This window comes from Hippopotamus amphibius, chromosome 11 (genome assembly GCF_030028045.1).
Source record: "Hippopotamus amphibius kiboko isolate mHipAmp2 chromosome 11, mHipAmp2.hap2, whole genome shotgun sequence".
Lineage (NCBI taxonomy): Eukaryota > Metazoa > Chordata > Mammalia > Artiodactyla > Hippopotamidae > Hippopotamus > Hippopotamus amphibius.
Genome location: NC_080196.1, coordinates 40,629,877 through 40,655,624, shown reverse-complemented (window position 1 = coordinate 40,655,624; position 25,748 = coordinate 40,629,877). Strand labels below are relative to the sequence as shown.

The window sequence follows — 25,748 nt, the reverse complement described above, 5'->3', positions numbered from 1 at the left end:
GCCAGCAAAGTCAACAGTCTAAACTCTCATATCCTACTTTTCCTTCCCAATTTCTAGGCCTGACCTACGATGAAGTCATCAGCTTTGTGCCGCCACCCCTTGACCAAGAAGAGATGGAGTCTTGAGTATCTGGTTTCTGTTCTGTTGATCCTACTTCACTGTGAGGGGAAGGCCTTTTCATGGGAACTCTCCAAATATCATTCAAGTGCCTCTTGTAGCAAAGATTTCCTCCATGGTGGAAGGGGTGTGTGTGTGTTGTGTGTGTGTGTGTGTGTATGTCTGACTCTGTGGGAGGGTAAGAGATTATGAGCAAACTATCACAGTGACTTTACGTGGAGTGACACACGCTCTGTGGCAGCCTCTGCTTGCCCTTGTTCATGAGAGTCAGCGAGGCAGGCGAGAGCTGCCATCTTGTAGGGTTTGTTAAATGCAAAGTAAAAAATATTAAACATCCCAGACCCCAGTCATGCTTTTGCCGTTCTGGCCTCTCCTGTGGCCCCACCTTGATGGTGGGGGTTAGACTTGACCACATCCCACAGTGGCACAGAGAGAAGGCTCACACCTTCTGGCTGCTTCACACCTGGAGCTGTCCCTCAGCAACGCATCAGCCGCAAAGGACCAACTGGCTCCTGTGCACTAGTCTATGATTAACTTGCTTAGTGTGATTCTCAGAACCCAACAGTTGCACCTGAAACCATAAATATGTCTGTGCCTTACAAGGAAAGAAGAGAGTGTAGTTACTTAAGAGAGTGCAGCAGATGAAGTTCTGAGCCAGGCAAGTAGTCAGGTTGTTGGACGGCCACTTGTGAACCCAGAGTCGCCAGGGAGCCTTCAGAGGCACCATGTGTGCATGTGTGAGCATGCGTATATGTGCTTCTCTCTCTTCCTCCCTCACCCCCCCCCCCCCCCCCCCCCCCAGGTGTCATTGCCATTTCTCTGCATACCCACCTTCGGTGCAGAGGTTTCTTAAGCACTGGCCTCAGTAGTCAGAAGCTGGTTCTTGCTGTCAGTGTTCTTCCTGTGTGCTCTTTATTCCTGGCAGAGTGATGATGTGTTTTGCACGTCTTGCTATTTGAGCATGCACGGTTGCTCATCCTGTTCTCTTCAGGAGGCCCTGGTACCGGGCAGGTTTGCCAGTGGAGACCTTGTGGGTAGTTCAGAACCCATGTCACCTGGACTGATGCTGTGGGCTGGTGGCGTCATCCTCTCTTCAGCCCCCAGCTGAAGCCCCCCTATTTTGTGTTGAACACAAGTGATACTTCAGGTGCTTTTGATGTGAAAACCATGAAGAGATGGAACAGATGGGTGTATAGCATTTCCATTCTTGCCATCTGGTTTTCAACAAACTATTTTTGGGGAGCCGTCAACTAGGAAAGATCAGGGCTTGTCCCAGGAATATCTCAGACTTTGGAGAACAAGTCATTCTCTTCACTCCCAATAACCAATGCTAAGAAATGCTGAAAATCAAAGTGAAAAATAAAAGCTCATGAGGCCAGAAATTCCTTTTGCTATCTTTGTCTAAATATGGTTATTTTTTAAAAAAGCAATGAGGTGTCTTTTCCACCCTTCTTTGGAAAAGAGTTTTCTTGGCAGCTTAATGCTGGCTTTTTGGTCTTGGTTTGGGGAGAAATAAATTTTGTTTCAGAATTTTCTATATTGCAGGAATCCATTGAGAATATGATTCCTTTTGATGGGGAGAAAGGGCAAATTATTTTAATATTTTGTATTCTCAACTTTATAAAGATGAAATATCCTCAGGGGTGGAGAAGAGTTGTTTTCATAATTTTCTGAATTTCAGGCATCTTGTGTGACATAAGGGCCCATGTACTTAAACCTTTTGTGAAAGAAAAAAGTGTAGAGCCACTTCCAGTGTTGGCCGTGTGACAGATTCTTGTATTTGGGCCAAGGTGTTTCCATTTCTGTCACAGTGCAGTGATACCTGCACTCCAGAGGGACAGGGTAGGACCCCCAAGTGAACTGGAGTGAAAAGGAAGGAGGCAGCTGATGGTGATCACACCTCACCCGGGGTTCGCCCCCTCTTTCAAGGAAGATGAACGCGAAGGCCTCATCTCCTTTATACGCAGTTCAAATCCTCATGATCCACAGCAAGGTGGATTTTATCAGCCATGTTTTGTCGTAAATGCTAGTGTGACTTCCTACAGAAATACTGCTCTGGATATTTTTTTCGTAAAGGTCTTTGCACATGAGGCTGTGTACGTGTTAAGAGGCTGAATGCGCCAGGAGCCTGGACTCAGCTGGAGCCTGTGAAGAGCTCCTTGGTTTCTGAGCATAATGCTCCCATCTGACTTCTCTGAACAGAAAACGAGGGAGAGAATGAGGGAAAATCTATTTTATTTGTATTCATGAACTTGACTGTAATCAGTTATGCCATATAGGATGTCATACAATACCACTGGTTAAAATAAAGCCTATTTTTCAAATTTAGTGAGTTTCTCAAATTTATTATATTTTTCTCTTGATTGTTTTTATTTAATACACTATAGCATTATATCAATGGTCTTTCAACTGTGGCCTGGCATGTTTCTCACAGATCTTAATATTACTCCTAAAATTTAGAAAACATGTATAGAGCTCCTTGTACACTTTACGGTGAAGCAGATCAGTCTTTGATATGGATGGGAAAAGCAAAGAGCAAATAAACAAGGTATAACACTACAGGCTACACTCGGGTGTCAGAGTGGCCTAGGACAGGGGTCAGCATACTGTGGCCCAGGGACCAAATCCAGTCTACCACCTGTTTGTGTAGCCCACTAAAAGTGGTTTTTACCTTTTTAAATGCTTGAAGTCAAAAGAAGAACAGTATTTTTGTAGCATGTGAAAAATGTAAAATTCAAATTTCAGTGTCCATAAATAAAGTTGTATCAGAACACAGCCTCACGTTGTTTATGTATTGTCTGTGACTGCTTTTGTGCTACAACAGAGTTGAATAGTTATGACAGAGACCATATGGCCTGCAAAGTCTAAACTATTTATTCTCTAACCCTTCACAGAAAAAGTTTGCGAACCCTGGCCTAGGATTTCAATTTCCTCATCTGAAACATGAAGTTTGTTTAAATATGCTTGAGTTCTTTTCAGCTTTGACATTCTAAGACTATCTGTAGAAAGTTTATGCTTTCATTTTAAAATTGTAGGGAGAAGGTTGTATGTGTACATTGTTTAGAGACTTTTGGGCAAATGTATTTGGTGATTTTTGTTGTATGGTGCTTGACAATATTCTTCAAAACTACTGGATGGCATCACAAGATTAAAGAGTCATGAGGTCTCACAGCTGTGCTCAGGGCCTGTGTTGGTGTGCTTCCTTTCTCAGTGACCCCCGGATGCTGACTGACAGGGGTCCCAGGGTGCCTTGTGAGACCCAGCCTGTGAGGATGTCGAGAGTGTGCAGCTGGGAGTTTTGTCCTGTGCTGTCTGGTCCCTGACAGGCAGCTGGAAACGATGGCAGGGATAGAAGGCAAACCAAGCACAGGCTCTTGTCTTCGTTCTGTCCTCAGTGACTTATTAAGGGGGTAAGAGGAAAGGGGCCCAGTTGTGACATGTGATACATCAGCCCCTGTAAGGATCAGACAATGGTAGGAAATATTTTGCCTTCTCATACCAGAATCAGCACTGTAACACAACCTTCCTCCTGGGCTGCTGAGAGCAGAGGGCCTGCTTATTAGCTCAGGAAGAGGATTGACACCAGAAAAAGCTCACCTAGAAGTGAATCCACTTAAAATGGGGACCAGAATTTCATTGTATATGGTGGGGATTGGGGGAGAGAGGAATTCTAATGGGGACTTTCATCATGAAAACAACGAAATTAAAAACAGCTTGGAATTTCAAAAATATTCTTATAACAAAGAATCAACCGTTTGTTTTTCAAGTGAAACCATGTTTAGTACCTCACAATATTCTTCCCATCTGATATTTGCAGCATAGTCACAGAGGGAATTTTTTTCAAAAATATTTGAGATCTGAGACTTACCTGGCGGTCCAGGGGTTGAGTCCGAGCTTCCACTGTAGGGGGCATGGGTTTGATCAATGGTCAGGGAACTGAGATCCCACATGCCGCTCAGTGGCCCAAAAAAAAAAAAAAAAAGTTGAGAACGTCCTCAGTTTTTCTATGAACCTCAATCTCTTGATATTCACATTGTTCTTTTTTATAAGTGATCGCCTTGGTGATCACCTTATCACCTCTCCCTTTATTGTTATCCTCTGAGTCTGCCAGATCCACGTATTTCAGTGACTTTGCTTGAGATTTGAGCAGTTTTCTAGCATTATTTGTCAAGTTCATCACATCCACTCTTTTGCAAGATTTGCAACTGATCTGTATTTGTATTATTTGTCATATGCTCACAACATAATCGGAGGCTTAACAGAAGACTAGGATGGGTAGGATAGGCACTTGGTGCCTTATCTCATGCAGTGCACGCTGGGCCTCGCCCCGTCCCAGGCCCGCTGCCCTGCTTCCTTGTCATCTGGGATAGAAACGCACCTCTGCCCCCTGGAGAGTAGCGGGACAGCGAAGGGCTGCAGCAGCTACCTTTTTCCCTCCCTCAGCCACCCTTCAGCGCTTCTCTCCGCAGCTTCACGTCGCACCCTCTCCCTCTCTGTGGCACTGCTCTAAATGCACAGTGCTTTCTCTCCTGGTCTTTGTGCGTGATATTCCCTCTGCCTACGACCGCCCCCCCACCCCCCTTCTGCCTCACTCCTCTGGGCCAGCTTTTTCTATCACTCCCTCTGTAAATCTTCCCTGAGCATCCCCAAGCTTGAATTAAGTGTGCCTTCTGCTTGCTTTTTTTTTTTGTACTCATCTGCACTGATCAGTGGTGGCACTTGTCACATTGCTTTGTCATTGCCTGGTGTCTGTATCACCTGCTCAAGAGAAAAAACGTGAAGCTTAAGGACACTGAATGTGGAACCAGTCTGCCTGAGTTCAAATCCCAGCCTCTGTATCTCCTAGTGGTACAATCTTGGGCAAATTATTTTTCTCTCTGAATTTACCTCACAGGTTCACAGTCCTCACTATGAGGATTAAATGAGTTAAGGTATGTAAAGCCCTTGACATACAGTAAGTGCTCAATAAGAATTAGCTCAGGGCTGTATGTCCTTGAGAGCACAAACTCTCTCTAGGTGTCCCCGTCACCTAGCATGGTACCTGACACACAGTAGGCATCCCGTCTTTATTGACTGAGTCAGTGAATGACTATCATCTTTTAATCACTTGCAAATCATCTTGTCCTCTGTTTCCTGTTTTTACAATCGACAGTCTATAGTAGCAAAGACCATCTAAGAAATAAACCAGGACTTCCCTGGTGGCACAATGGTTAAGAATCTGCCTGCCAACGCAGGGGACGTGAGTTTGCTTGGGCCAGGAAGATCCTACATGCTGAAGAGCAACTAAGCCTGTGAGCCACACTACTGAGCCCGTGTGCTTCAACTACTGAAGCCCAGCCACCTAGAGCCCGTGCTCTGCACTGAGAAGCCTGCACACCACAACAAAGAGTAGCCCCTGCTCACCGCAACTAGAGAAAGCCACGTGCAGCAACGAAGACTCAGTGTGGCCAGAAGATAAAAACTAAAAATAAAGAAAAATTAAAAATAAACCAAATATGTAAAGATTATCTGCCCTAAGAATCAGTGCTACATGGAAGTTCCCAGTTTAAGAAGAGACAAGTGTTAGAATTAGTTTCTGATTCTCTTGGCTCCATCCATCTTACTGTGTAATTCAAGTTGGATGCACAGCAATTTAATGAATTGGAACAAGAATCAAACGATTATTGAAGATGGCTAAGAGCCATGATCTAGATAATTTCTGTTTCCCCATCCATCTGCCACTTTAAACTGAAAATATCAGGGAAAAAGAAGGGGAACTAGAAGTCACTGGGGTATCCTATACCCTCATTCAGCCATTCAACAAATAGCCATTGGGTGATTTTGATGTGTCAGGCACTGAGAACACAGGGAAAAAATAAAAGTTAGATTCCTGCCCTCCTGGAGCTGACATTCTAATGGGGGAAGAGTCTGAAACGACTGTACCGTTTCCCTGGCACTGTAGAACAGAACCTCTGGGTGTCTGTTGCTGATGGCCATTTCTGGGCCAGATGCACCTTTGATTTCACATCTGTGACACTCAGCAGACAGGCAGTGGGATTTTCTTGTGGGAGTCCTGGGCCTGTGTGTCCTCCTGGGTGTTACCCTGACCTGATCAGCTGGCTCCACTTGCAGGGCCGCCGACTTAGCCGTCTGTTTCCAGTTGTGAGTGGTGATGTCATTGTCTGTGCCGATACATGAAGGCCCATTTCCGCCAGGCCATTGCTCAGGCGTGACCCAACTCACGCCCACACCTCTTCCCAGTGACAGAGGTGGTGACTATCTGATAATAGCTGCTGACAAAGTGCTTATGGTAAGGAGTGTCCCCATCTGGAGGCTGTTCTCCCCCCCACCCCACCCCAACAAGCCCCACCCTGCTCTCTGCCCCACCCAGCCTCTCCCCAGCCTCCATGGGAGTCAGGTACCCACTCCATGTGTTTCTGTAACTTGCATCAAGCTGACTAGTGGCAAAGCACCTACCACGGTACTTTTTCTAACTACATGTTATTCTTTCACGACACAAGTAAAACATGTTTAGTGCTGAAAATTTTTGAATAGCTAGATAACCTCTATTATCTGGAAATAATAGCTGTCGGCAGGTTGGTGTAACTCCTAGAAAATTTACTATATCTGTAAAAATATATAACTTTTATAAAAACAGGTGCATATCATTCATCTGTGTCAATAAATGGTGTTTGAAACAACTGTACACCTCCTTTCCTCCCTTCAGCTACAGTCACTTGCAGGCAAATCAAAGATTTAAATGGAGAAGGGCGTTTGAAGCATGTTGCAAAGCCCAGAAGCCATAAGGGAAAGGCTAAAGAGTTTGACTACACAAAAATTGTACAACTTTCATGCACTGGAGGCAGTTTGGCAGGATTTAGTAAAGGTAGAAGCTACACATTCCTATGACCCTGTGTTCTACTTCCAGGTAATTATTCTAGAAAAACGTTCCCATATGGGCTCAAGGAAGTGAGTATGGGGACTTTTCACTCAGCATTATCTGTAAGAGCAGAAAAAAGAAAAGAAAAGCCTGGAACAAACTTCAAAGTTCATCAATAGGAGAATAGGAAAGGGACTTGCCTGGTGGTCCAGTGGTTTGGACTCTGTGCTTCCACTGCAGGGAGCACGGGTTAAATCCCTGACTGGGGTCTAAGATCCTGCAAGCCCTGAGGTGTGGCCCAAAAAATGGAATAGAAAAATTAATTGTAGTGCATTCATGTGATGATATAGTACACAACAGTGAGAACAAATGAGCTAGCGTGACTTTGCCTCCTGCTCTCCCCCACCCCCAACCTTCCCCACCCCAGATTTTGCCTGTGTCCCAGGGACAGCTGGCAACGTCTGGAGACATTTCTGGTTGTCACAGTCACCCCCACCACAACAAAGAATCATTGGGCCCCAAATGTAAATGGGCCACGGTTGAGAAATCTGAGCTAGATTCAGTCAACATGGGTGGATCTCTCCAACAATCGAGTGAAAAAGGAAACTGCAGAATGGTCTAGTTTGATATTTTTGTAGATATATGCATATATAGCACAAGTGAGAAGCACATATGGGAATAATATGCACCAACTTCCCAAATCTGGAACAATCCGTCCCGGCTTTTTTTTCCCCTTTGTTCTTCTCTCGGGATGCTGGAAGTGCCTCTTTGTTGATACAGAAGATAAATAACCGTGATAGTGTGTGCCCCCTTGTCTGCTTTGTGGAGACGAAATCCATCCATAGTGGAACATCAGGAGACATGAGGTACCCATTTTCACCATTTTGATAGCAAGTTACCAAACAGTTCTAACAGCTGGTACCAATTTATGCCCCTCCCTGCAGGTGACAGTGTGTTGTCATTTCCTAGTTTGCTCTGCCTCCCTCACTAGGGTGTGAGCTTCCTGAGGACAGGATACTTGACCTCCGTCCATGTCTCCTCCTTGTCTTGATCAGTGCTCAGCAAAATTTGGTGGAATGGATTAAGGTTTTACAACACATGGCTGAGTAGGTGCAGAGAACAGAGAGAAATAAGACACTCATGCCCTCAAGGAACTTACCAGGTGCCGTTTGTTAAGACCCTGTGCTCCCAATGCAGGGGGCCTGGGGTTCAATCCCTAGTCAGGGAACTAGATCCCACATGCATGCCACAACTAAGGAGTACACGTGCCACAAATAAGTAGCCCACTGGCCACAACTAAGACCTGGCACAACCAAATAAGTAAATTAAAAAAAAAGAAAAACGCTTACAGTTTAGTTTTGTTTGAAAGTTAACTCTAGGCCTGCTGAGCCATGATCCTACAGGAGTCAGAGGAGGGAGAGAGCCTGTGGGGAGGAGCAACCACCCCAGGAAGTGCTACTGAGCCAGGTCTTGAGGCACGAGGGTCCTTCCCATCTTTGGCAAAGCAGAGGAATGGCATTCCAGACGGGCAACAGCTCGAGCAAAGGTGTGGTGACAGAGGTGAGTAAGGCATGTTTGTGAGATGGTTACGATAGACATCGTTTGTGTATAGGTGCCATGGAGGATCCAATTAGCAAGAAGGGCAGGGCCCGGATCGGGGCAAGCCTTGTCCAACAGGCTAAGAATTTTAAACTTTATCCCGAAGGCAACTGGGAGCTAACAGGGTGGGGAGTGACGAGGAGGCAAGGCTGCTCTAACCAGGAGGGTTAGTCACAGCTTGTTCACCTGTCACACCTGCTCAGCATGGCTCTCAAGCTGCCCAGCTGGTGCACCATCTCCAGCCTGGAAGAGCAGGCTGTTGAGATGTCCTCCAGGTACACAGCTTCCTCTCCCTGGGCAGGTCACGCAGGAGCCCAGGCAGCACAGTGACCCTGTTACTGCAGTTTGGCAGGTCATTCGAGCCAGGACTGCCTCCCAGGCGTGAAAGTGAGTTCGGCAAACCTATCAGTTGCAAACAAACAGGACAGAGATGTATGATAATAACAGTAGCTCCTGTTTATAAAGCCCCTACTATGTACCTGCCATTCAGTTAGTGTATTTCAGGCACTGCTCTAGGAATTTGGGATTCAGCAACAAACAAGATAGACAAAATGCCTACCCTCATAGGCCTGATACATAGAAGGGTATATCTAAGATAAATAAAGTCGTGAAGGAAACAGGGGCCGGGAAAGGCGGCGGGGCATGGCTTGTGATGGGTCAGGGAGGACTCTCAGAAGAGGCAGCAGATGGCAGTCCTGAAGGACGGGATGGAGCACCACATACAAGGCCTTCAACCTTGCACCCCCAGTCTCATTAAATCCTCCTGCCAGGTGGGTGTCGCTCTCCCACTGTACTGGTGAGGAAGCTCAGAGACATGCACTCACCTGCTCAAGGTCACACAGCTCTGTGTGTTGGCATGAGATTCAAACCCAGCTCTGCCTCCCAGTCCTTGGCTACTCTCCACTGACTTAGAAGAATGCAAGTTCACCCAAGAACATGGATGTCACAAAGCCTGGGGGTGCGTGACTGGGAGCAGCTGGGGTCATGGGGTTGGCAGGGTATGTACAGGGGTCCTGGGTGAGCAGGTCTGCAGTTCACTTGAGAACACCTCTTTGAAGAGGTGAGTTTAGAGCCGAACTTTAAAGACCAGGAAGGAAGGGCATGTCCAAAGGGTGGAGGGTCTGACTTATCTAGAACCTCAGTGGGAGCAGTGAGGGCCATAGACACAGAGGGGCTTGCTTTGGAATGAAGTTTGGTGCAAATTCTTGAGGAGAGAAGGGGTCCCCAAGTTTGGGTTGCGCACCATCGTTCTTAATCAAGAGCTTTTTACCACCACACAGCGGTCGAGCCTTGCACACACAGCATAACACGCACTGGCCTTGACTCAGGGAACAAGAAGAGAAGAGTGAAAGCCAAACTTCCAGGACAGAAGGTGCCCAACTGACAGAAACCACACCCCAGACGCCTCACAGTAGACAGATGCCAAGCACCTTCCGCTCCTGTTTCTCCCTCATGTCCACCATTTGGGTCCTCAAACCACAACCCCTCACTGCCTCTTGTACCCACAAGAGACACAAAAATCTTTGGTTCATTCCCTCAGTAAGTCTTTACTGAGCACCTACGGTGGGCCAGCATGGTGCCAGGGGCTCAGCAGTGACCGAGACACTGTCCTTGCCCTCATGGAGCCATTCTTCCAGTAGTGGAGACAGACACCTCCCAGAAGACAATGCAAATTAATTGAAAGTGTGATGAATGCTGCAAAGGACAATGCAGAGATCAGAGGGAGCAGAGGCCTTGACATGGCTGGAATATTCCACCAGACGGACTCCAGGCCACATCTTCACAGGACTGGGTCAAGGACCGGAGGGCCTGTCCTGCAGGCTGGGTGAAGGGAGGTGGGTCTTGGGGTGGAGAAGAGGGGTGTGAGGGACAGGGTGGTGTAGGGTGTGGAAAAGGGAGGTGTGCCTTCTGGGTCCCAAGACGGCTGTTGGGGGAACTGCCACTCTAGCAGAGCGGCCCCTACCCGCATCCTCCACCAGGGGGTGCTAACACTGAGGCAGGGAGAGAGGACCAGGTCAACGCAAGGGGCGGGGAGGCTGAGAGGACAGCCCTGCAGTTGAGGGGTGCCTGTGAGCAGGGAGGGTCCGATATTCTGCTCTTGGGATGGATGTTCTATTCTGGCCCTGAGGCCCCTAGAAGGGGAAGAGGTACTGGGGGAAGATGGCCCAGTAAGCCAGAGGCCAGTAAGCTGCCCCCAGGTGCTCTGAGCTGGACTTACCAGAGATTGTTGGAGTGCAGGGAAGGGGTGGCACAGGAGGAAGGAGGCTGGAGGGCAAGTCGGATGTGGGAACAGAGTGGGAATGTTTGAAACGCAGGCACCTGCTCCTCTCCCACAGATCTGCCTGGCTCACTTCCTTGCACAGTAGGTGCTGCTCCACTGTCACCTCCTCGGACAGACCTTCTCTGCCTCTCCCACTCCTCCCGCGTCTAAAAACAGCACTCAGAGTCCTTCTTTACATCCTTACTTGGCAGTACTTTCTTCATAGCACCTAATGCTATCTGACATGACATTTGATTGAGGCATGTAAAACGGTCAAATATCAGCAATGTCATATGGTTCAACCCAATACTGTATATTTGTTCGTTGGTCTTTCATCTGCCTCTGCCAGTAGAATGTCAGCTCCACGTGGCAGCCATTTTTATCTGTTGCATTTCTTTTTCTTTCTCTTTTCTTTTCTTTCTTTCTTTCTTTCTTTTTTTTTTTTTTTTTTTTTTGCTGCACTGTGCAACATGTGGGATCGTGGATAGGGATAGACCAGGAATAGAACCCAAGCTCCCTGTAGTGGAAGTGCAGAGCCCTAACCACTGGACAGCCAGGGAAGTCCTATCTGCTGCACTTCTGCTACATCCTTAGCACCTAGGTCAGTCCCTGGTACACAGTAAATGTTGAATGAATGGCTGAATGAATCCTTGGGCTGGGTATTTTGCCAAAAACTCGATAAAGGAGTTGGATGTGAGTTGGAGCTGACTAGGGAGATGCCTCTGCAGCTGGGACTGAACAGCAAAAGGGCAGAGCAGCTGGGGTACCTGGGCCGGGGAGGCAAAGCTGGACAGCACTGGGGAAGGAGCAGCTGGAGAGCACCTACTACATGCCAGGCACTGAATTACACGCTTTTCCTGTCGTCTCTTTTAGTCCTCATGACGGCCCCATGAGGTGGGTATTGTTACTTACTTCCATTTTACAGATGAGGAAACCAAGGCTTAGGCTAACTAACTTGTCTGAGGCTCACTAACTAACTTAACAAGCTGCAGAGCAGCCCCCACATGCAGGGGGCCTTCCCTCTGCATCTGCCTACCTCCTTGCAGTTTTGATTGTTTTGTGGAGTTTTAAAAGCCCTTAAGAAGCATGGGAACCTCTCAGATTTGGAGCCAGAGCTCTTGGACTCCCTTGCTGTTTCATCCTTGCGGGACCCCAGGCAGGTCATAATTTCTTTTTTTTTGTAGAAGTTTCATGGACAATCATGGTGAGAATTTGAGTAGCTGGCCCTGCCGTTTGGGACAGACGGGGCTGGAGTGTTTGAGGAACTGCCATATCTCTGAGGCAAGATGCAGTCTGAGAGGCCAGGATGGGACCCAGCCTCATAGTCATGTGGGGCTTTTGTCTGTTTCTAATAAGCCGGCCCACAGTCCCCAGAACCATGTTCCTGACCTCCAGAGGCTCACAGACTCACTAAGAAGACAGTACTACAAGAACAGGTGCTTCTCAGGCACTTGCTGGGCACCGGGCAGCCTGGCTGGTGGTTAAATGTACAGACCCTGGAGCAGGACACCAGGTTTGAAGACCATGTTCACCACCATCTTGGTCATGTGTGATTTTGGGCAAATTACTTAACACCTCTGGGCCTCAGTTTCTCCATCTGTACTAGACAAATAATGGTATCCTGACACCTGGGAGCTGCCCAGTCCCATCAGCCAGGCCCTGGCATTGCTCAGAGCTGGCCTGGCACAGCTCATCTTGATGTGCTCCTCTTGAATGAAGACAAGGCCATCTGTGACCACAATGGATCAAGACAAAAACAAGACACTCTGTAATCATGTCTGAGCACAGAGAAAATACAAGTATTGTCCAAACCACAAACATGACCAAACACCCCCTTCTAGCTACCCTGAGTGAAGGCTGCTGCTTTACCAGTTACAGCTCTCTCCTCATTCTAGTTGGCCCTCCCTCCGGGTGAGATTTATTAAGACACTGAATCATAGAATCACCTCTACTTCCAGATGGCACTTCATATGGAACAAAGTCTGGCTTCCTTATGCCCTCCACCAAATCACCTAACACAAGCCCAAACCCTACAATAAGTCCTTTCCAATACCTTCTTACTGAGACACACCCCTGGTTCCCATGTGCATGTTCTCCCCTCAATGCAACGAGTGACAAACCCAGCTTGTTCACCCACAGGTGCGTTTCTGGGGATCTTTGGCTGAAGGAACTGACGGTCCCTACCTCGCTGCGTTGTTGTTTTATGGCACTTGAAATGAAACATTTCCAGGACCCTTTAAACGTTTTAATATCATTTCCATTTTACAAGGACACTGAAACTCAGAGAGGTACTTTGCCCAGGGTCACATAGCTGGTAGTGCAGAAGCAGGATGGAAATGCAAGTCTCATTCCAAAGTTGGTTTCCTTACCACCTGCCTCGATGTTAACAGGGCAAATACCAACCACATTGGGCCAGTGTCTGGGAGGAGGAGAACAGAGGGACCTCAGAGCTCAAAGAGAAGAGAGCCCCAGGGCTGTGGGAAGGGGGCACCCAGAGGGTCCTCAGTGGCCTCTCCTCTTCCTCTCCCATTCATGACTTCCCAGACAGGACTGCCCAAGGCCATGTCTCCGAGGCTGCCTGCCTGCTGAGTAAACACAGGTCCAGCGGAGGCCTGAGGTGGGGGTCAGTGTCAGCAGAGTCTGAGGCCTGAGTCACTTCCTGACCATTGCTTAAGAGGCATTCAGAGCCACAGCCTGAGTAGCTAGCTCGTGCCCTTGCAGGATTGCACCCACTTGGGCAATGAGCACTTCCCTGGTATCCCTCAGCTTTCTGGGCTCATCTCTGCCACACTCAGGTTTGCAAGACACACAGCACAGAGACTCAAGGCCCATCCCTACCCTGGAGAACTGGATCCTCAACCCAGAAGGAAACCTGAGTCTCCTGGACAACTCTCGCTCGTTTGTGGCCAGTCCTAGACTCTGGCTTCCAGGGTCCCACCCCAACTTCAGAATCAGAGCGCCTTCCACTGGCGCCACCAACCCCCAAGGTCCAAAACTCCTACAGCCCTGCCAGGCTCATAGCTCCTTCCTTTGTCCTCTTATAGGGTCTCAGGCCTGCAGTTGGGGCGGTGGTGGTGGTGGAGCGGGGTGCAGGGGAGACGGTGTGGAGTATTTCAGACTCCCAGGGCAGGATGTATGAGGGAGACATGATTTGATCAGCACACATGTCCTTATGATAGGTGAGGCAGATGATTTGAAACACAGGCCATCTCCTTTAAGAAGAAGTGCCTCTCAACCCAGAGACATTGCATAGCCTTGGAGTCTCGAACCAGTTGGTCTTAGCTTCTTCAACCCAGCTCTGCCCTTTACCAGCTGTGTGATCTTGGGTGAGTTACTTAACCTCTCTGTACCTCAGGTTCCTCATCTCTAAAATGAGGATCATACTACAACTGACTCATAGGCCTCTTACCAGGATTAAGGGAGTTGTGTATGTAAAACATTTAGAATAATGACTAGCATGTGGCAAACACAAGTGTTCACTAAATAAATATTTTCTCCCTTCTAATGGGCTGACTCTTCCATTCATTCTCCATATAGTTCTTCACATCCTACTGATTCTCTGTCTGCAGTGCCTACTGGGCATTCCTGTGGGATCCCTGTATCTCCCTCCCCCACACCCCCAATGGTCTGGGCTGTGCCTGATGCTGCAGGACTGTGTGGGAGGGCCTGCGACACAGGGTTTGGGTGCTGAAGACTCTCTAGGGAGGTGCCCCAGTTTTCTGTAGGCTACAAGCAAGTTCCTTTCCTTCTTCTCTCCTGTTGACAAAGTGAACCAAGTGGTCACCATCCCTTCCACAGCCCCCTTCCCAGGCCAGCAAGGGGTCAGACAAGCCAGACCAGGCATCTGGACCTCTTGCGGCCATTCTCTGCCCCTGCCCCTGTTCCCGGGAGGTCTTGGTAATTTAATTTGAGCGTAGAATCTTCTTCAGGATGCACAAGCCACCAGACACAGGTGGCAGAAGGCCCTGGCTTGTCATTGCCCTCACGGGGCATTAGGAAGCCAGGAAACACTACACTCAAAGCTGGAACTTTGAACCTTACTGGATAGTTGTTATTACAGAAATACTGTTATTAATTTTAGGTGTAAAAATGATATTGTAGTTGTGTTTTTAAAATAATCCTTATCTTTTAGAGATACAAAAAATATTTATGGATGAAATATGTTGCCTGGTTTTCCTTCAAAATGATGAGGAGGAAGTATGTAGAGGAAACAAAATTGGTTAAGAGTTGATGTAGTTGAAGCTGTGGGACTGGGGTCATGCAGGGTCATTAGAACCTCCCTGTCAAAGTGTGGTCCAGAGAGACTCCGAGTCTAGGAGCTAGTTAGAAATGCAGAATCTTGGCTCCACCCTAGATCTACTGAATCAGAATCTGTATTTAATAAAATATAATTCCCAGAGGATTCGTGTGCACATTCAAATGTAAGAAGCACTGAGTTTGTCTACTTTTGTTATGTTTGAAACTTTCCGTAATCAAAAGGTTGTGCGGTTTTGTTCTGCTTTATTTCCCAGAATTGTCTTCCAAATCTCCGGGGAGATCCTCCTGCAGAGTCCCGCGCCGGAGGGAGCTGGGAGGCTGTCTTCTCGCCTTCCGCCCTCCGTGGGAGCCCCTGGGGTCTATCCCAGCACACGGCGGAAAGCGCCCCTTCCCTGCCCGGCGGCGCACCTGCCGCTTCTGGCTGGTCTGAGGCCGGGGCCCCAAGCGCCGGGGCTGGCGGAAATCTGGGGCTCCCCGGCTCGGCAGTCGGGCAGGCCCGGGCGTGGCCGCGGGGCGCACCTGGGCGAGCCGGCAGGTGGGACGCGCCCCCGCCCTCGCACGGGGGAGGAGCGGGCGGCGCGGGGCGGGCACGGCGGGCACGGCGGGCGGGGGCCGGGTCCTGGGAGCCTGGCGGGCGGCGAACGCAGCCATCGCGCTGCGGCCGCCAAGACTGAGTGCCCGGGATGAGCTTCACCCGGAAAAGGGGCTTCTACAAGCAGGACGTCAACAAGACCGCCTGGGAGCTGCCCAAGACCTACGTGTCCCTGACGCACGTAGGCAGCGGGGCCTACGGCGCCGTGTGGTGAGACCCCCGGGCCTGTGCGCCGGCTGTGGGGAGCGGGGGGTGCCTGGGGCCTCGGGGGCGGACCGCTGGTGGGCGTCCAGGCACCGGGACGCCAGTGGAGCCTCCGGAAGAGCAGGGGCCCAGCCGATGCCCCCTTCCTGGACCGGCCTCTGGTGTCCCCTCTCCTCAAGGCTGTGCGCCCGCCACCTTGATGGAGGACCCCAAGGTCCAGAGCCCTGCGGGCTTGCAAGACCTTCGCGGGTGCCTTTCTGGGGCAGAGCCCCGGAGCTGGGAGGAGGCTGCAGGCTGGGTAGGGAGTAGGAGCAGGAGCCTCAGGCTGTGGAGGCTGGCCTGGGGCCGCTCCAGGCACCATCTCACTTTTCCCACCGGCTTGGCGGGGGTTTCTGTGGGTTGTATCAGGACTGGATCAGTTTCTCCAGGACTTGAACCTTACAGAGGACCCCAGAGTTCATCCAGGCGAATCCCCATTGTTACCAATGGGTACACTGAGGCCCAGACAAGAAGTGACTTGCCAGGTTGCTCCGGATCCTGTTGGCATTAATTTGTGTCTGACCCTGGTGCAGTGCACCTCTCTCAGATTCTGCCTGCTCCCCACCCCTTCTCCCAGGCCCACTGGGCTTTCAGCTGCTCACCCACATTTCAGGTGGCGGGCCTCAGTTCCTTCCAGCTTAGACTGCTGGCCAGGAGGGATTGGGATAAGGATGGCCAATGGCTCCCCAGGTGGCCTGGGAGATACCACCCAGGATCCGGAGTCCTAGGGTTGGGTGGGGGGGAGCCGCTGCCTGCTGACCTGCCTTTGACCCTGCAGCTCAGCCATCGACAAGCGGTCAGGGGAGAAGGTGGCCATCAAGAAGCTGAGCCGGCCCTTCCAGTCTGAGATCTTTGCCAAGCGGGCCTATCGCGAGCTGCTGCTGCTGAAACACATGCAGCATGAGAACGTAGGCTGGGCCTGGGGGCTGCTTCGGGGAGGCAGGGAGTGGATGGCAGCCCCAGCAAAGGTCCTGGCCAGGCCTCTCCATGTGGGGGGTTGGGTGGGGGGAGCAGGGTAGCACACACGGGAGATGGCCCAAGAGGGTGCAGGGAACTTGTAACACGGCCAGCAGAAGGTGAACCTCCTCCCTGCTCCTCTGATCCTCGTTCCTCACCTAGTTATTAAAATCAGGTGCCAGGACCCACCCTGCCTACTCCCCAGGAAGAGTGCAAAGGGAATCTTGGGCAGTGGAGGAGAACGAACTTTGTGAGGTGCAGATTTACTGTCTCACTGTAATGAGGAAATAGGCGCAGAGGAACTTCTTAGTTTGTTCTAGATCTGAGGTCGTGCCCAGAATCCCGATTGAGGTTTCCACATGTTAACAAGAATAATAGATACTTATGAGCACGTATTATGTGCCAAGCACAGTTCTAAGAACTTTGCATAAACTAACTTGTTTAATCCTCACAATATCACAAAAGTACTATTACCCCTATATATAGATGGGGAAACTGAGGCACAGAAAGACTCACAGGCTATATGGTTAGTCAGAGGCAGAGCTGGGATTTGAACCAAGCTAATCTGGCTCCAGGCCCCAGTGCCTGACCTCTAGACTGTCCTGTCTGATTGAAATAGCCAGGAAGACTGGTGACCCGGTGCTGGGCCTGGAGCCCAGGCTTTTTTGCAGATTGGAAGGCAGGCATTTAAAATAGTGGTTACAAAATATTGCTCACATGTTAAGCCCCTTTCCTCTTCAGCAACCCCCTCCTCATGGCCTCCAGCTAGGGTAATCTTGCCCCCAGTTCTGAACCAGCCCTTTGGCAGGCAAGGTTGGATGTGGTGAGAGACCCAAGGTCAGGGCAGGGAGCCTGCCGGTTGGAAGTCCCCTTCTCTGTTCCCTCCTTGATTCCTTTCGCCACTTGTGGTTCCCTGCTTGGGTTGAGAGCGGGTTTGTGCTGCTTGTCCTGAACCCCAGACTTGGGGTCAGAGAGCACAGGAATGTCCACCTCCCCTTCTCCGCAGCCTGACTCTCCATCACTGTGCACTGCACACCCCCTCCCACTTAGAGGAATTCCTCTTCCACCTCTGCCTCTTTCACTGCTTCCCAGAAGGCTGGGCACCTGCTTCCTGCTGGAAATGGTGTTTCAGGGAAGGGCAGGTGGTCCTGTGCAAGCCTGGGGCCCCAGAGGAGGGGAGCAGAGGGCTGCAGCGGCTGCCCAGCCCACACTGGCAACCATCTCCCCAGGTCATCGGACTCCTGGATGTCTTCACTTCAGCCTCTTCCCTGCGCAACTTCCATGACTTGTGAGTTGGGCTGTGCTGGGTTCCAGGACATTTGCAGGCCTTACTTGACACTGAGAGCAAGTAAGGGGAGGGTCCAGATTCTCTTTTCTGGGTAGGGGGGCTTCCTGCCCCAGGAGTCCCTGTGCCTCTGTGCTGTGGAGAGATTCTTCCAGCCAAGGGTAGGGAGACAGGCAAGCAGGAAGATGTGGGGGGGGCTTTGTGGGGGTCTTGCCTGACGCAGAGCTCTCTGCTCATCTGCTTTGCTTCACCCGGCTTTAAGAGCACAGAGATGTCGTTGCCAATCCCCACAGGGTTTGCATCAACCTACCTCACCATTTCCTGGGCATGCAGGTGTGGGTCTGGACCTCGGGACTCTTCCTAGGATGAAGCGAGGATCAGGAAGCCTTGGCCGCCTCTGGCTGATGGGATGTTTGTCAGAGTCACACAGAACAAGAAAAGTTAATTGCTAAATGCATGGGTTTGCTAGCGCAGTAATTGGTCTAAAATTTAGGAATCTTTGGGAAGGTGAAATTTTTTTTTTCAGTCCTATTTCAAATGCAGCTGCAGGTCTTTTTGTTAGGTTGCTTTTGCTTTCAATTTAATGCAGTGATTTTGAATAGATTTTTTTTTTCCTGGGCTTAGTTTTGGGAATTTAAAGTGGACCTTGGAGGCTGACAGTGGTGAGTACTGACAGTGGTAGTCAGTGCTCTAGATCTGGGTAGAGAGCTGGGAACAGCAAGCTGCCTCAGCGGGCTTCACAGAGGAGGCAACTATGAACTCAGTCCTGAAGGATGAGTCGACGTTTGCCTGAGGTAGAAGGGGCTGAAGGCATCCCAGGTAGAAAGAGCTGCATGGGCAAAGGCCATGATGCATGAAAGAGGCTGGGCCATTTGGGCAATATTGACAAGTGCAGTGTGGCTAGGTGAGGCCAGCAGCTGGTTTGGTTAGGCTGAGTCCAGACTTGATCCCACAGTCATCCTCAAGTCTATGGAGGTTCTGAGCAGGGAAGTGATGTGGTCAGATCAGATTTTGGGGATACACTCGGCAGCAGCAAGAAAGGAGCAGGGCGCAGCTCTGGGAGGCAGGAAACCTGGAGGGTAGTGTTTGAGACCCAGACCTTGATTTAAATAAAGTAGAGGTGATGGGGTCCCGAGAGCAGACTTGAGACCCATCGAGAGGCAGGACTGTCAGAATGTTGTACCCCTGGGGACGCAGTGGCTGGGAGAGGTGGCATAGGTCAGGGGATGCCAGGTTCCTGCTCCAATACAAGGTGGAGGAAGAACAGATCTTGGGAGGAAGATAATGAACTCCATTTTGGACACTGCATTTTTGAAGAGCCTATGAACATTCCATTGTTTAATCAGCAGTTGCAAATAAACCTGGAGTTTAGGAAGGGCTGGCTTAGGGATGTGGATTTGGGCCAGAATAATCACTGGTGGATGATAGCCAAAGCCCAGGGACAGGCTAGTGTAGAACGTGATTCGATACTATTGATTAAGGTATCAGCACTAAAGGGACTTACCTGGTGGTCCAGTGGCTAAGACTCTGCGCTCCCAGTGCAGGGGCCCCGGGTTTGATCCCTGGTCAGGGAACTAGATCCCCCATGCATGCTGCAACTAAGAGTCTGCATGCTGCAACTAAGAAGCCCACGTGCCGTAATGAAGATCCCGTGTGCCACGACTAAGACCTAAATAAATAAAATTAAAAAAAAAAAAGGTATCAACACTAAAAAGAAGGTACAAGAGGAAGAGCAGAGAGAGTCTGACCAGAGGTAGAAGTGGCAGAGAATTTTGAGGGAGTGTCAAGCTTTCCAAAAGTTTCAGTATAAAGAAAGGGAGGACTTCCCTGGTGGTCCAGTGGTAAAGAATCTGCCTTCCAGGCCTTCCCTGGTGGCATGGTGGTTAAGAATCCACCTGCCAATGCAGGGAACATGGGTTCAACCCCTGGGCCAGGAGGATCCCACATGCTGGGGAGCAACTAAGCCTGTGCACCACAACTACTGAGCCTTTGCTCTAGAGCCCGCCACAACTATTGAGCCCACGTGCCGCAACTACTGAAGCCCTCGCACCTAGAGCCTGTGCGCCACAACAAGAGAAGCCACTGCAAAGAGAAGCCGGAGCAATGCAATGAAGAGTGGCCCCCCCTCGCCACAACTAGAGAAAGCCTGCACGCAGCAACAAAGACCCAACACAGCCGATAAATTAATTAATTAATTAATTAATTTAAAAAAAAAGAATCCGCCTTCCAATGCAGGGGCGGGTTCAATCCCTGGTCAGGGAACTAAGATCCCACATGCCATGGGCAACTGCACGCCGCAACTACTGAGCTTGAGCACCTCAACTAGAGAGACTGTGTGCTGCAAACTACGGAGCCTGCGTGCTCTGGAGCCACACGAGGGGCAACTAAGACCACGCGCCACAACAAGAGAAGAAAAAACCTGCACTCCACAGCTAGAGAGAAGCCCATGTGTGGCAACGAAGGGCCTGAATGCCTCAAGGAAGATCCTGCGTGCCACAACTAAGACCCAACGCAGCCAAATAAATAAATAAAATTAAAATAAATATTTTAAAAATACCATTAAGAAAAAAAAAGGGAGCCATAGGTGTGCGTGTTGGGCTGGTGGGACAGGAGCAGGAGCTGAGAGAAAAGAAGCAGGGTCCATGTAGCGGTGACACACAAAGCTGGGGAAGGGACTGCGCATGGAGCAGGGTCCCGGTGCACGGGGGGTTGGGGAGGGTAGCGAGTGTGTGTTCAGGTGGAAGAAGACTTCAGAAGTCGGAGGCTCATGGAGGTGGCCTCCACATCCTTTTTTTTTTTTTTAATTCCTTTCTAAGTCATTACCTTTTTTGTTCTGGACTTTGCTGTTACTGCCTTGAGTAACAGTCACATTTTGCTGACTTTGACCTGTTTTGCAATCCCATTAAGAGGGTGCGATGGCTCAACTACCTCCTTCTTCACCCTCCTGGAAACTGTTTTATTGTTTCCTTCTTGGAAGGAGGACATTTTTGGATGTTTGAGGAGCCACCTCGGCAAGGCATGACCCTCTGGGGGAGAAAATATTTGTACAGAAGCAGAATGAAATACCGGCAAATGCTCCTAACTCACAGCAGTGGCTTTCTGTGGGGCGTGGAGGAGGGCAAGCAGAGGACACGTGTGAAGAGAGGGAACGCTGCTCCATTCGGTTTTCCTGAGCACAGCTCCAGCTGAAATACTTACACGGAGCTCTGCCAACAGGGCAGCCACCAGGGCTGGGCTGGGAGCCAGGAGCCAGGAGGCCCCCTGCCTGGGGGTCTGGCTGGCTGTGGTGAGGCTGGTTCTTTTCGCACATGAAGGTCATCCCTAAGGCCTCTGTTCCACCCCAGCCCCTTGCCCCTTCTCTGAGCTCGGACCTGGGGCTGGGGGTGGGGCCGGGGACTGTTGAAGAAGTCCTCATGACTTGCAGCTACCTGGTGATGCCCTTCATGCAGACGGACCTGCAGAAGATCATGGGGATGGAGTTCGGTGAGGACAAGATCCAGTACCTGGTGTATCAGATGCTCAAAGGTCTTAAGGTGGGTGCGAGCCTGCAAGATGGCAGAGGAGAAGGGCTTGGAGTTGAGACCTGGGGTTTGGGGGGAGGCCAGGCCTTGAAGGCTGGGAGAGCACACCATGACAGGGCAGAGGAGATCTCTGAGCCAGCCTGAAACACCTGGTGCAAAAGTCAGGCACCGGGCTCACCCTTCTCCCTCTCTCTCCCCAACACAGTACATCCACTCAGCTGGGGTCGTCCACAGGGTGAGTGCTTTCTCTGCTACATCCTCAGAGGCCCTGCCCACCCCTGGGGGTTAGGGTTAGGGTTAGGGTGTTCCTGGAGGTGGAAGGAACAGGGAAAGTGAATTTTTCAGACGGAGGCTTGGCCCAGGAGGACCCGCTCAGAAGAACTGCTGCGTTCTGTGGAACTTCCTGGGAAAATGTTGCCAGCAAAGCAAGCCTGAGCTGGGTGTTCCAGGCTCTAAGAGTCAGGAGCATTTTAGAGCTGGATGGGCCCTAGGGGACACCTAGTCCAACCCTCATTCTGCACAGGAGACTGGCACCCAGGGAGAGGGGCAGGGGTCTGGCCAAGGTCCCAAGCTGGGTGGCAGCAGAGTGGGGACAGCTCCCATCTCTGCCTCGGCCGAGTGCTCCATCTCTCCTCTCATCTAGGACCTGAAGCCGGGCAACCTCGCTGTGAATGAGGACTGTGAGCTGAAGGTGAGCGGGCCCAGGCAGGGTCAGCCTGGGGTTGGGGCGGGCCCCTCTCCCACAGGAGCCCCCAGAAGCTGCTTGGGGAGGCATCTCTCTTCAGCGAGCTCCTTTTTCCTGTGTGCCCCGAGTCGTAGATCTTGGATTTTGGGTTGGCCCGGCATGCAAATGCAGAGATGACTGGCTATGTGGTGACCCGCTGGTACCGGGCCCCTGAGGTGATCCTCAGCTGGATGCACTACAACCAGACTGGTCAGTGGTCAGCTGCCCAGGGCAGGCAAGAGGGCTGGGGGTCTTCTCTGACAGCTTCCTCAAGGCTGTCTGGGTGACTCTGGGTTGACTGACTGCCGGGTCCTGGTCAGCTGGTCCGGGTGACACTTCCTCCCCTTCCCTCTGCAGTGGACATTTGGTCCGTGGGCTGTATCATGGCAGAGATGCTGACTGGGAAAACTCTGTTCAAGGGGAAAGATTGTATCCTTTGCTGGAAAAGCCAAACTCCATCCAGGAATTCATTCTTTCAACAGACACTTTATTACTTTAATCTCTTTTTTCCTTAATGTGAAAGTGATACATGCTCCCTGTGGAACAATTTTAAAGTACAGAGAAGCAAAGTGATGAAAACTAGTCACCTGTCATTCCACCGCCATGCAGAAAATACCTGACTTTTTGGCACGATGCACCTGAAATGGGCACCTGTGTGTGCTGGGCAGGGATTAAGGAGAAGATGTGGGGTCTCCCTGCCAAACTCAGAGTGTGAGGGTGTGGGGGGAAGTCGACAAAGAAATGGATGGAGGTGACTGAGTGGGATGAGGCCAGGAAGGTGGCACATGCAGGGGCATTTGTGGGGAGGGACCCTTTACCCAGCCTGGCAGGTGGGAAGCCTTCCAGAGACCTCAGTCCTCAAGGATGAACCTCCCCCTGCTGAAAGCAGGAGGAGGTGAGCATCTGGAACCCGGATGGTTCACAATGCTGGGTGGGCCTGATGGAGGGGCAGCAGGAAGGGCAGCTTCAGACCAACCCCCAGGGAGTGAGGTGAAGCCTTAACCTGCTGCCAAGACCTGGACCAGCTGACCCAGATCCTGAAGGTGACCGGGGTGCCAGGTGCCGAGTTTGTGCAGAAGCTGAATGACAAAGCGGTGAGTGGTGGGTGGGCCCAGGCTGGCCAGGGCTGTGCACTTGGCTGACCAGGGTCAGGTGGGCTGCAGGCCTTTGGGGAGGTGGGCTCACCTGCATCTCCCCTCTGCCCTGCAAGGGCTCTTGCCTTCATCTCACTTTGGATTCTGAACTGAGCCTTCAGCCCCGCTCAGGGGCTTTTCTGGGGTCCCTGCTCTATAGCCCCTGGCCTGAGCCCTGAGGGGCTGACAACTGGGGATTATTCAGTACTTCTCTGTCTTCCAGGCCAAATCGTACATCCAGTCCCTGCCACAAAGCCCCAAGAAGGATTTCTCGCAGCTCTTCCCACATGCCAGCCCGCAGGGTGAGTTTTGGGGCCTGCAGTCTGTCTCAGGGGGCAGGCTTTCCCGGGCCTGGGGCGTGAGGCTCACAGTCCGCGACTGCAGCCACAGACCTGCTGGAGAAGATGCTGGAGCTGGACGTGGATAAGCGCCTGACCGCCTCTCAGGCCCTCACCCACCCGTTCTTTGAGTCCTGCCGGGACCCTGAGGAGGAGACGGAGGCCCAGCAACCATTCGATGATTTCTTGGAACATGAGAAACTCACGGTGGAGGAATGGAAGCGTAAGCGCTTGGGACCTCGGGCTCCTTCCTCTCTGCCTGTAGCCTCCCTCTCCGCGGCCTGCTTCGTTTTCCCGCCCGGCCTCAGCCGGCCCCAGCGCCCTGCTGGAAACTATCGCCTCTTTCCCTCTGAGCAGGTATCGTCTCCTGTGTGCACTTCTTTCCCTCTGCGCTGAGCTGACTTCCTGCTCCACACTCTGTCTGTTGGGGGTGGGGGGGCTCTCTCTCTTGCCCTCAGCACCCCCTACCCCTTGAACCTTCCTCAGAACACATCTACAAGGAGATTGTGAACTTCAGCCCCATCGCCCGGAAGGACTCTCGGCGCCGGAGTGGCATGAGGCTTCAGTGACCCGTCTAGCCTGACCGTAGGCTGAGCCCAGGAACGGCCGCATGGTACCACCTGCCAGGCACTACCCCTGGGACCAATGTTTATTTATCACTGCTAAAGTTTCAACCCGTCTCGGATTATAGCCTTTCAAGCAGAGGACAGAGGACCTTTGTCCTTGTGTAGGAAACAGGCCTAGTAGAGGCAGAATTCAGAGGTGTCAGTTGGGAGAAAATAGCTATGATCGTAACTGGCCGTATTAAAGCACCCATCTGGAGAATCGCCTGTGTGTGGGGTCCTTACCTTCATGGCTGTAGTGGGGCTGAACCGGGCCAGGAGTCTATGGCAGTGATGGTGTATTAGTTTGCTAGGGCTGCCGTAACAAATTATCACAAACTGGGTGGCTTAAAATGACAGATATTTATTCTCACCGTTCTGGAGGCTGGAAGTCTGAAATCAAGGTGTTGGCAGGGGCATGTTCCCCCTGAAGATTCTAGGGAAGAATCGCTCCTGGCCTCTGTTCAGCTTCTGGTGCCTCCTGGAATCTTTGGTGTTCTTTGGTTTATAGCTGCAGCACCCCTACCCCTGCCTCTGTCTTCACGTGGCCTTCTCTGCTCCGTGTATCTCTGTCTCTGGCTGGTCTTATAGGAACATCAGTCACTGAATTTAGGACCCACCCTAATCCAGTATGATCTCATCTTAATCCTTAGTAATTACGTCTGCAAATATCTCATTTTTAAATAAAGTCACATTCTGAGGTTCTGGGTGGACGTGAATTTGGGGGGCACCTTATTCAACCCACTGCAGATGGCCATGAGGGAGGAGCCCCATCCCAGAGCCCCTTTGTTGTGGAGCCAAACGTGTTTGGCTGCTAAATTAGGGGCGTTGCAGAGGGAGCTGCAGCTGGTGAGACACTGCGTGCAGGTTATTTTGGGTGAGTGATTAGAAATCAAGATATGAAACAAGGGCAGGCTTGTTGACTGGGAGCTGCAGAAGGCAGAAATGGGCTTTTTCCAGGAAAACGGTTCTGCTCCTTCCCCCTTTGGGGGATCGTACATCTCTCCTGAGCGTTAACCTGACAATGGATTGGATCCTTCTGTTTAGGTTTGAAAACTCTGTTCAGGTCTCAAACTTCCCTAGGCACCAGGGCCTGGTTAAAATGCAGATTTGTGGGCCCAGCCCCTGGGATTTTGATATAGCAGGTCTGGGGTTGAGACCCTCGAATGTTTGAATGAGGACCCCTTCATCTCTACCCAAGCCCAGTGATTCTGATGGATATCAACCACATTTAGAGAAACGTTTAGTTGATTTATTTCAG

The 25,748-nt window shown here is 50.8% G+C and overlaps 2 protein-coding genes across 8 annotated transcripts in view; both read left to right on the top strand.

Annotated features, from left to right (window-relative positions):
- Positions 1 to 2,892, top strand: part of MAPK14 (mitogen-activated protein kinase 14) — a 73,471-nt gene extending 70,579 nt beyond the window's left edge. For all 7 annotated transcript variants that reach the window (XR_009048044.1, XM_057699414.1, XM_057699412.1 and 4 more), the window contains one exon: positions 58 to 2,892. Coding sequence is in view for 6 of the 7 variants with exons in the window: in XM_057699414.1 (XP_057555397.1) it covers positions 58 to 125 (68 nt within the window). In the remaining variant the exon portion in view is untranslated. The remainder of the gene's footprint in view (positions 1 to 57) is intronic.
- Positions 2,893 to 15,686: 12,794 nt separating this feature from the next.
- Positions 15,687 to 25,188, top strand: MAPK13 (mitogen-activated protein kinase 13). The gene is made up of 12 exons (XM_057698987.1): positions 15,687 to 15,894; positions 16,706 to 16,835; positions 18,114 to 18,172; positions 21,594 to 21,702; positions 21,896 to 21,925; positions 22,334 to 22,381; positions 22,510 to 22,624; positions 22,772 to 22,843; positions 23,429 to 23,508; positions 23,771 to 23,849; positions 23,932 to 24,108; positions 24,372 to 25,188. The coding sequence occupies exons 1-12, from the start codon at positions 15,776 to 15,778 to the stop codon at positions 24,452 to 24,454; spliced, it is 1,101 nt and encodes a 366-aa protein (XP_057554970.1). The 5' UTR covers positions 15,687 to 15,775; the 3' UTR covers positions 24,455 to 25,188.
- The last annotated feature ends 560 nt before the right edge of the window (positions 25,189 to 25,748 follow it).

Coding starts and splice junctions, on each gene's coding strand:
- MAPK13 (XM_057698987.1), top strand. CDS start 15,776: ATGAGCTTCACCCGGAAAAGGGGCTTCTACAAGCAGGACGTCAACAAG. Junction 22,625..22,771: donor GATGCACTACAACCAGACTG/GTCAGTGGTCAG, acceptor TTCCCTCTGCAG/TGGACATTTGGTCCGTGGGC. Junction 22,844..23,428: donor TCTGTTCAAGGGGAAAGATT/GTATCCTTTGCT, acceptor CCTGCTGCCAAG/ACCTGGACCAGCTGACCCAG.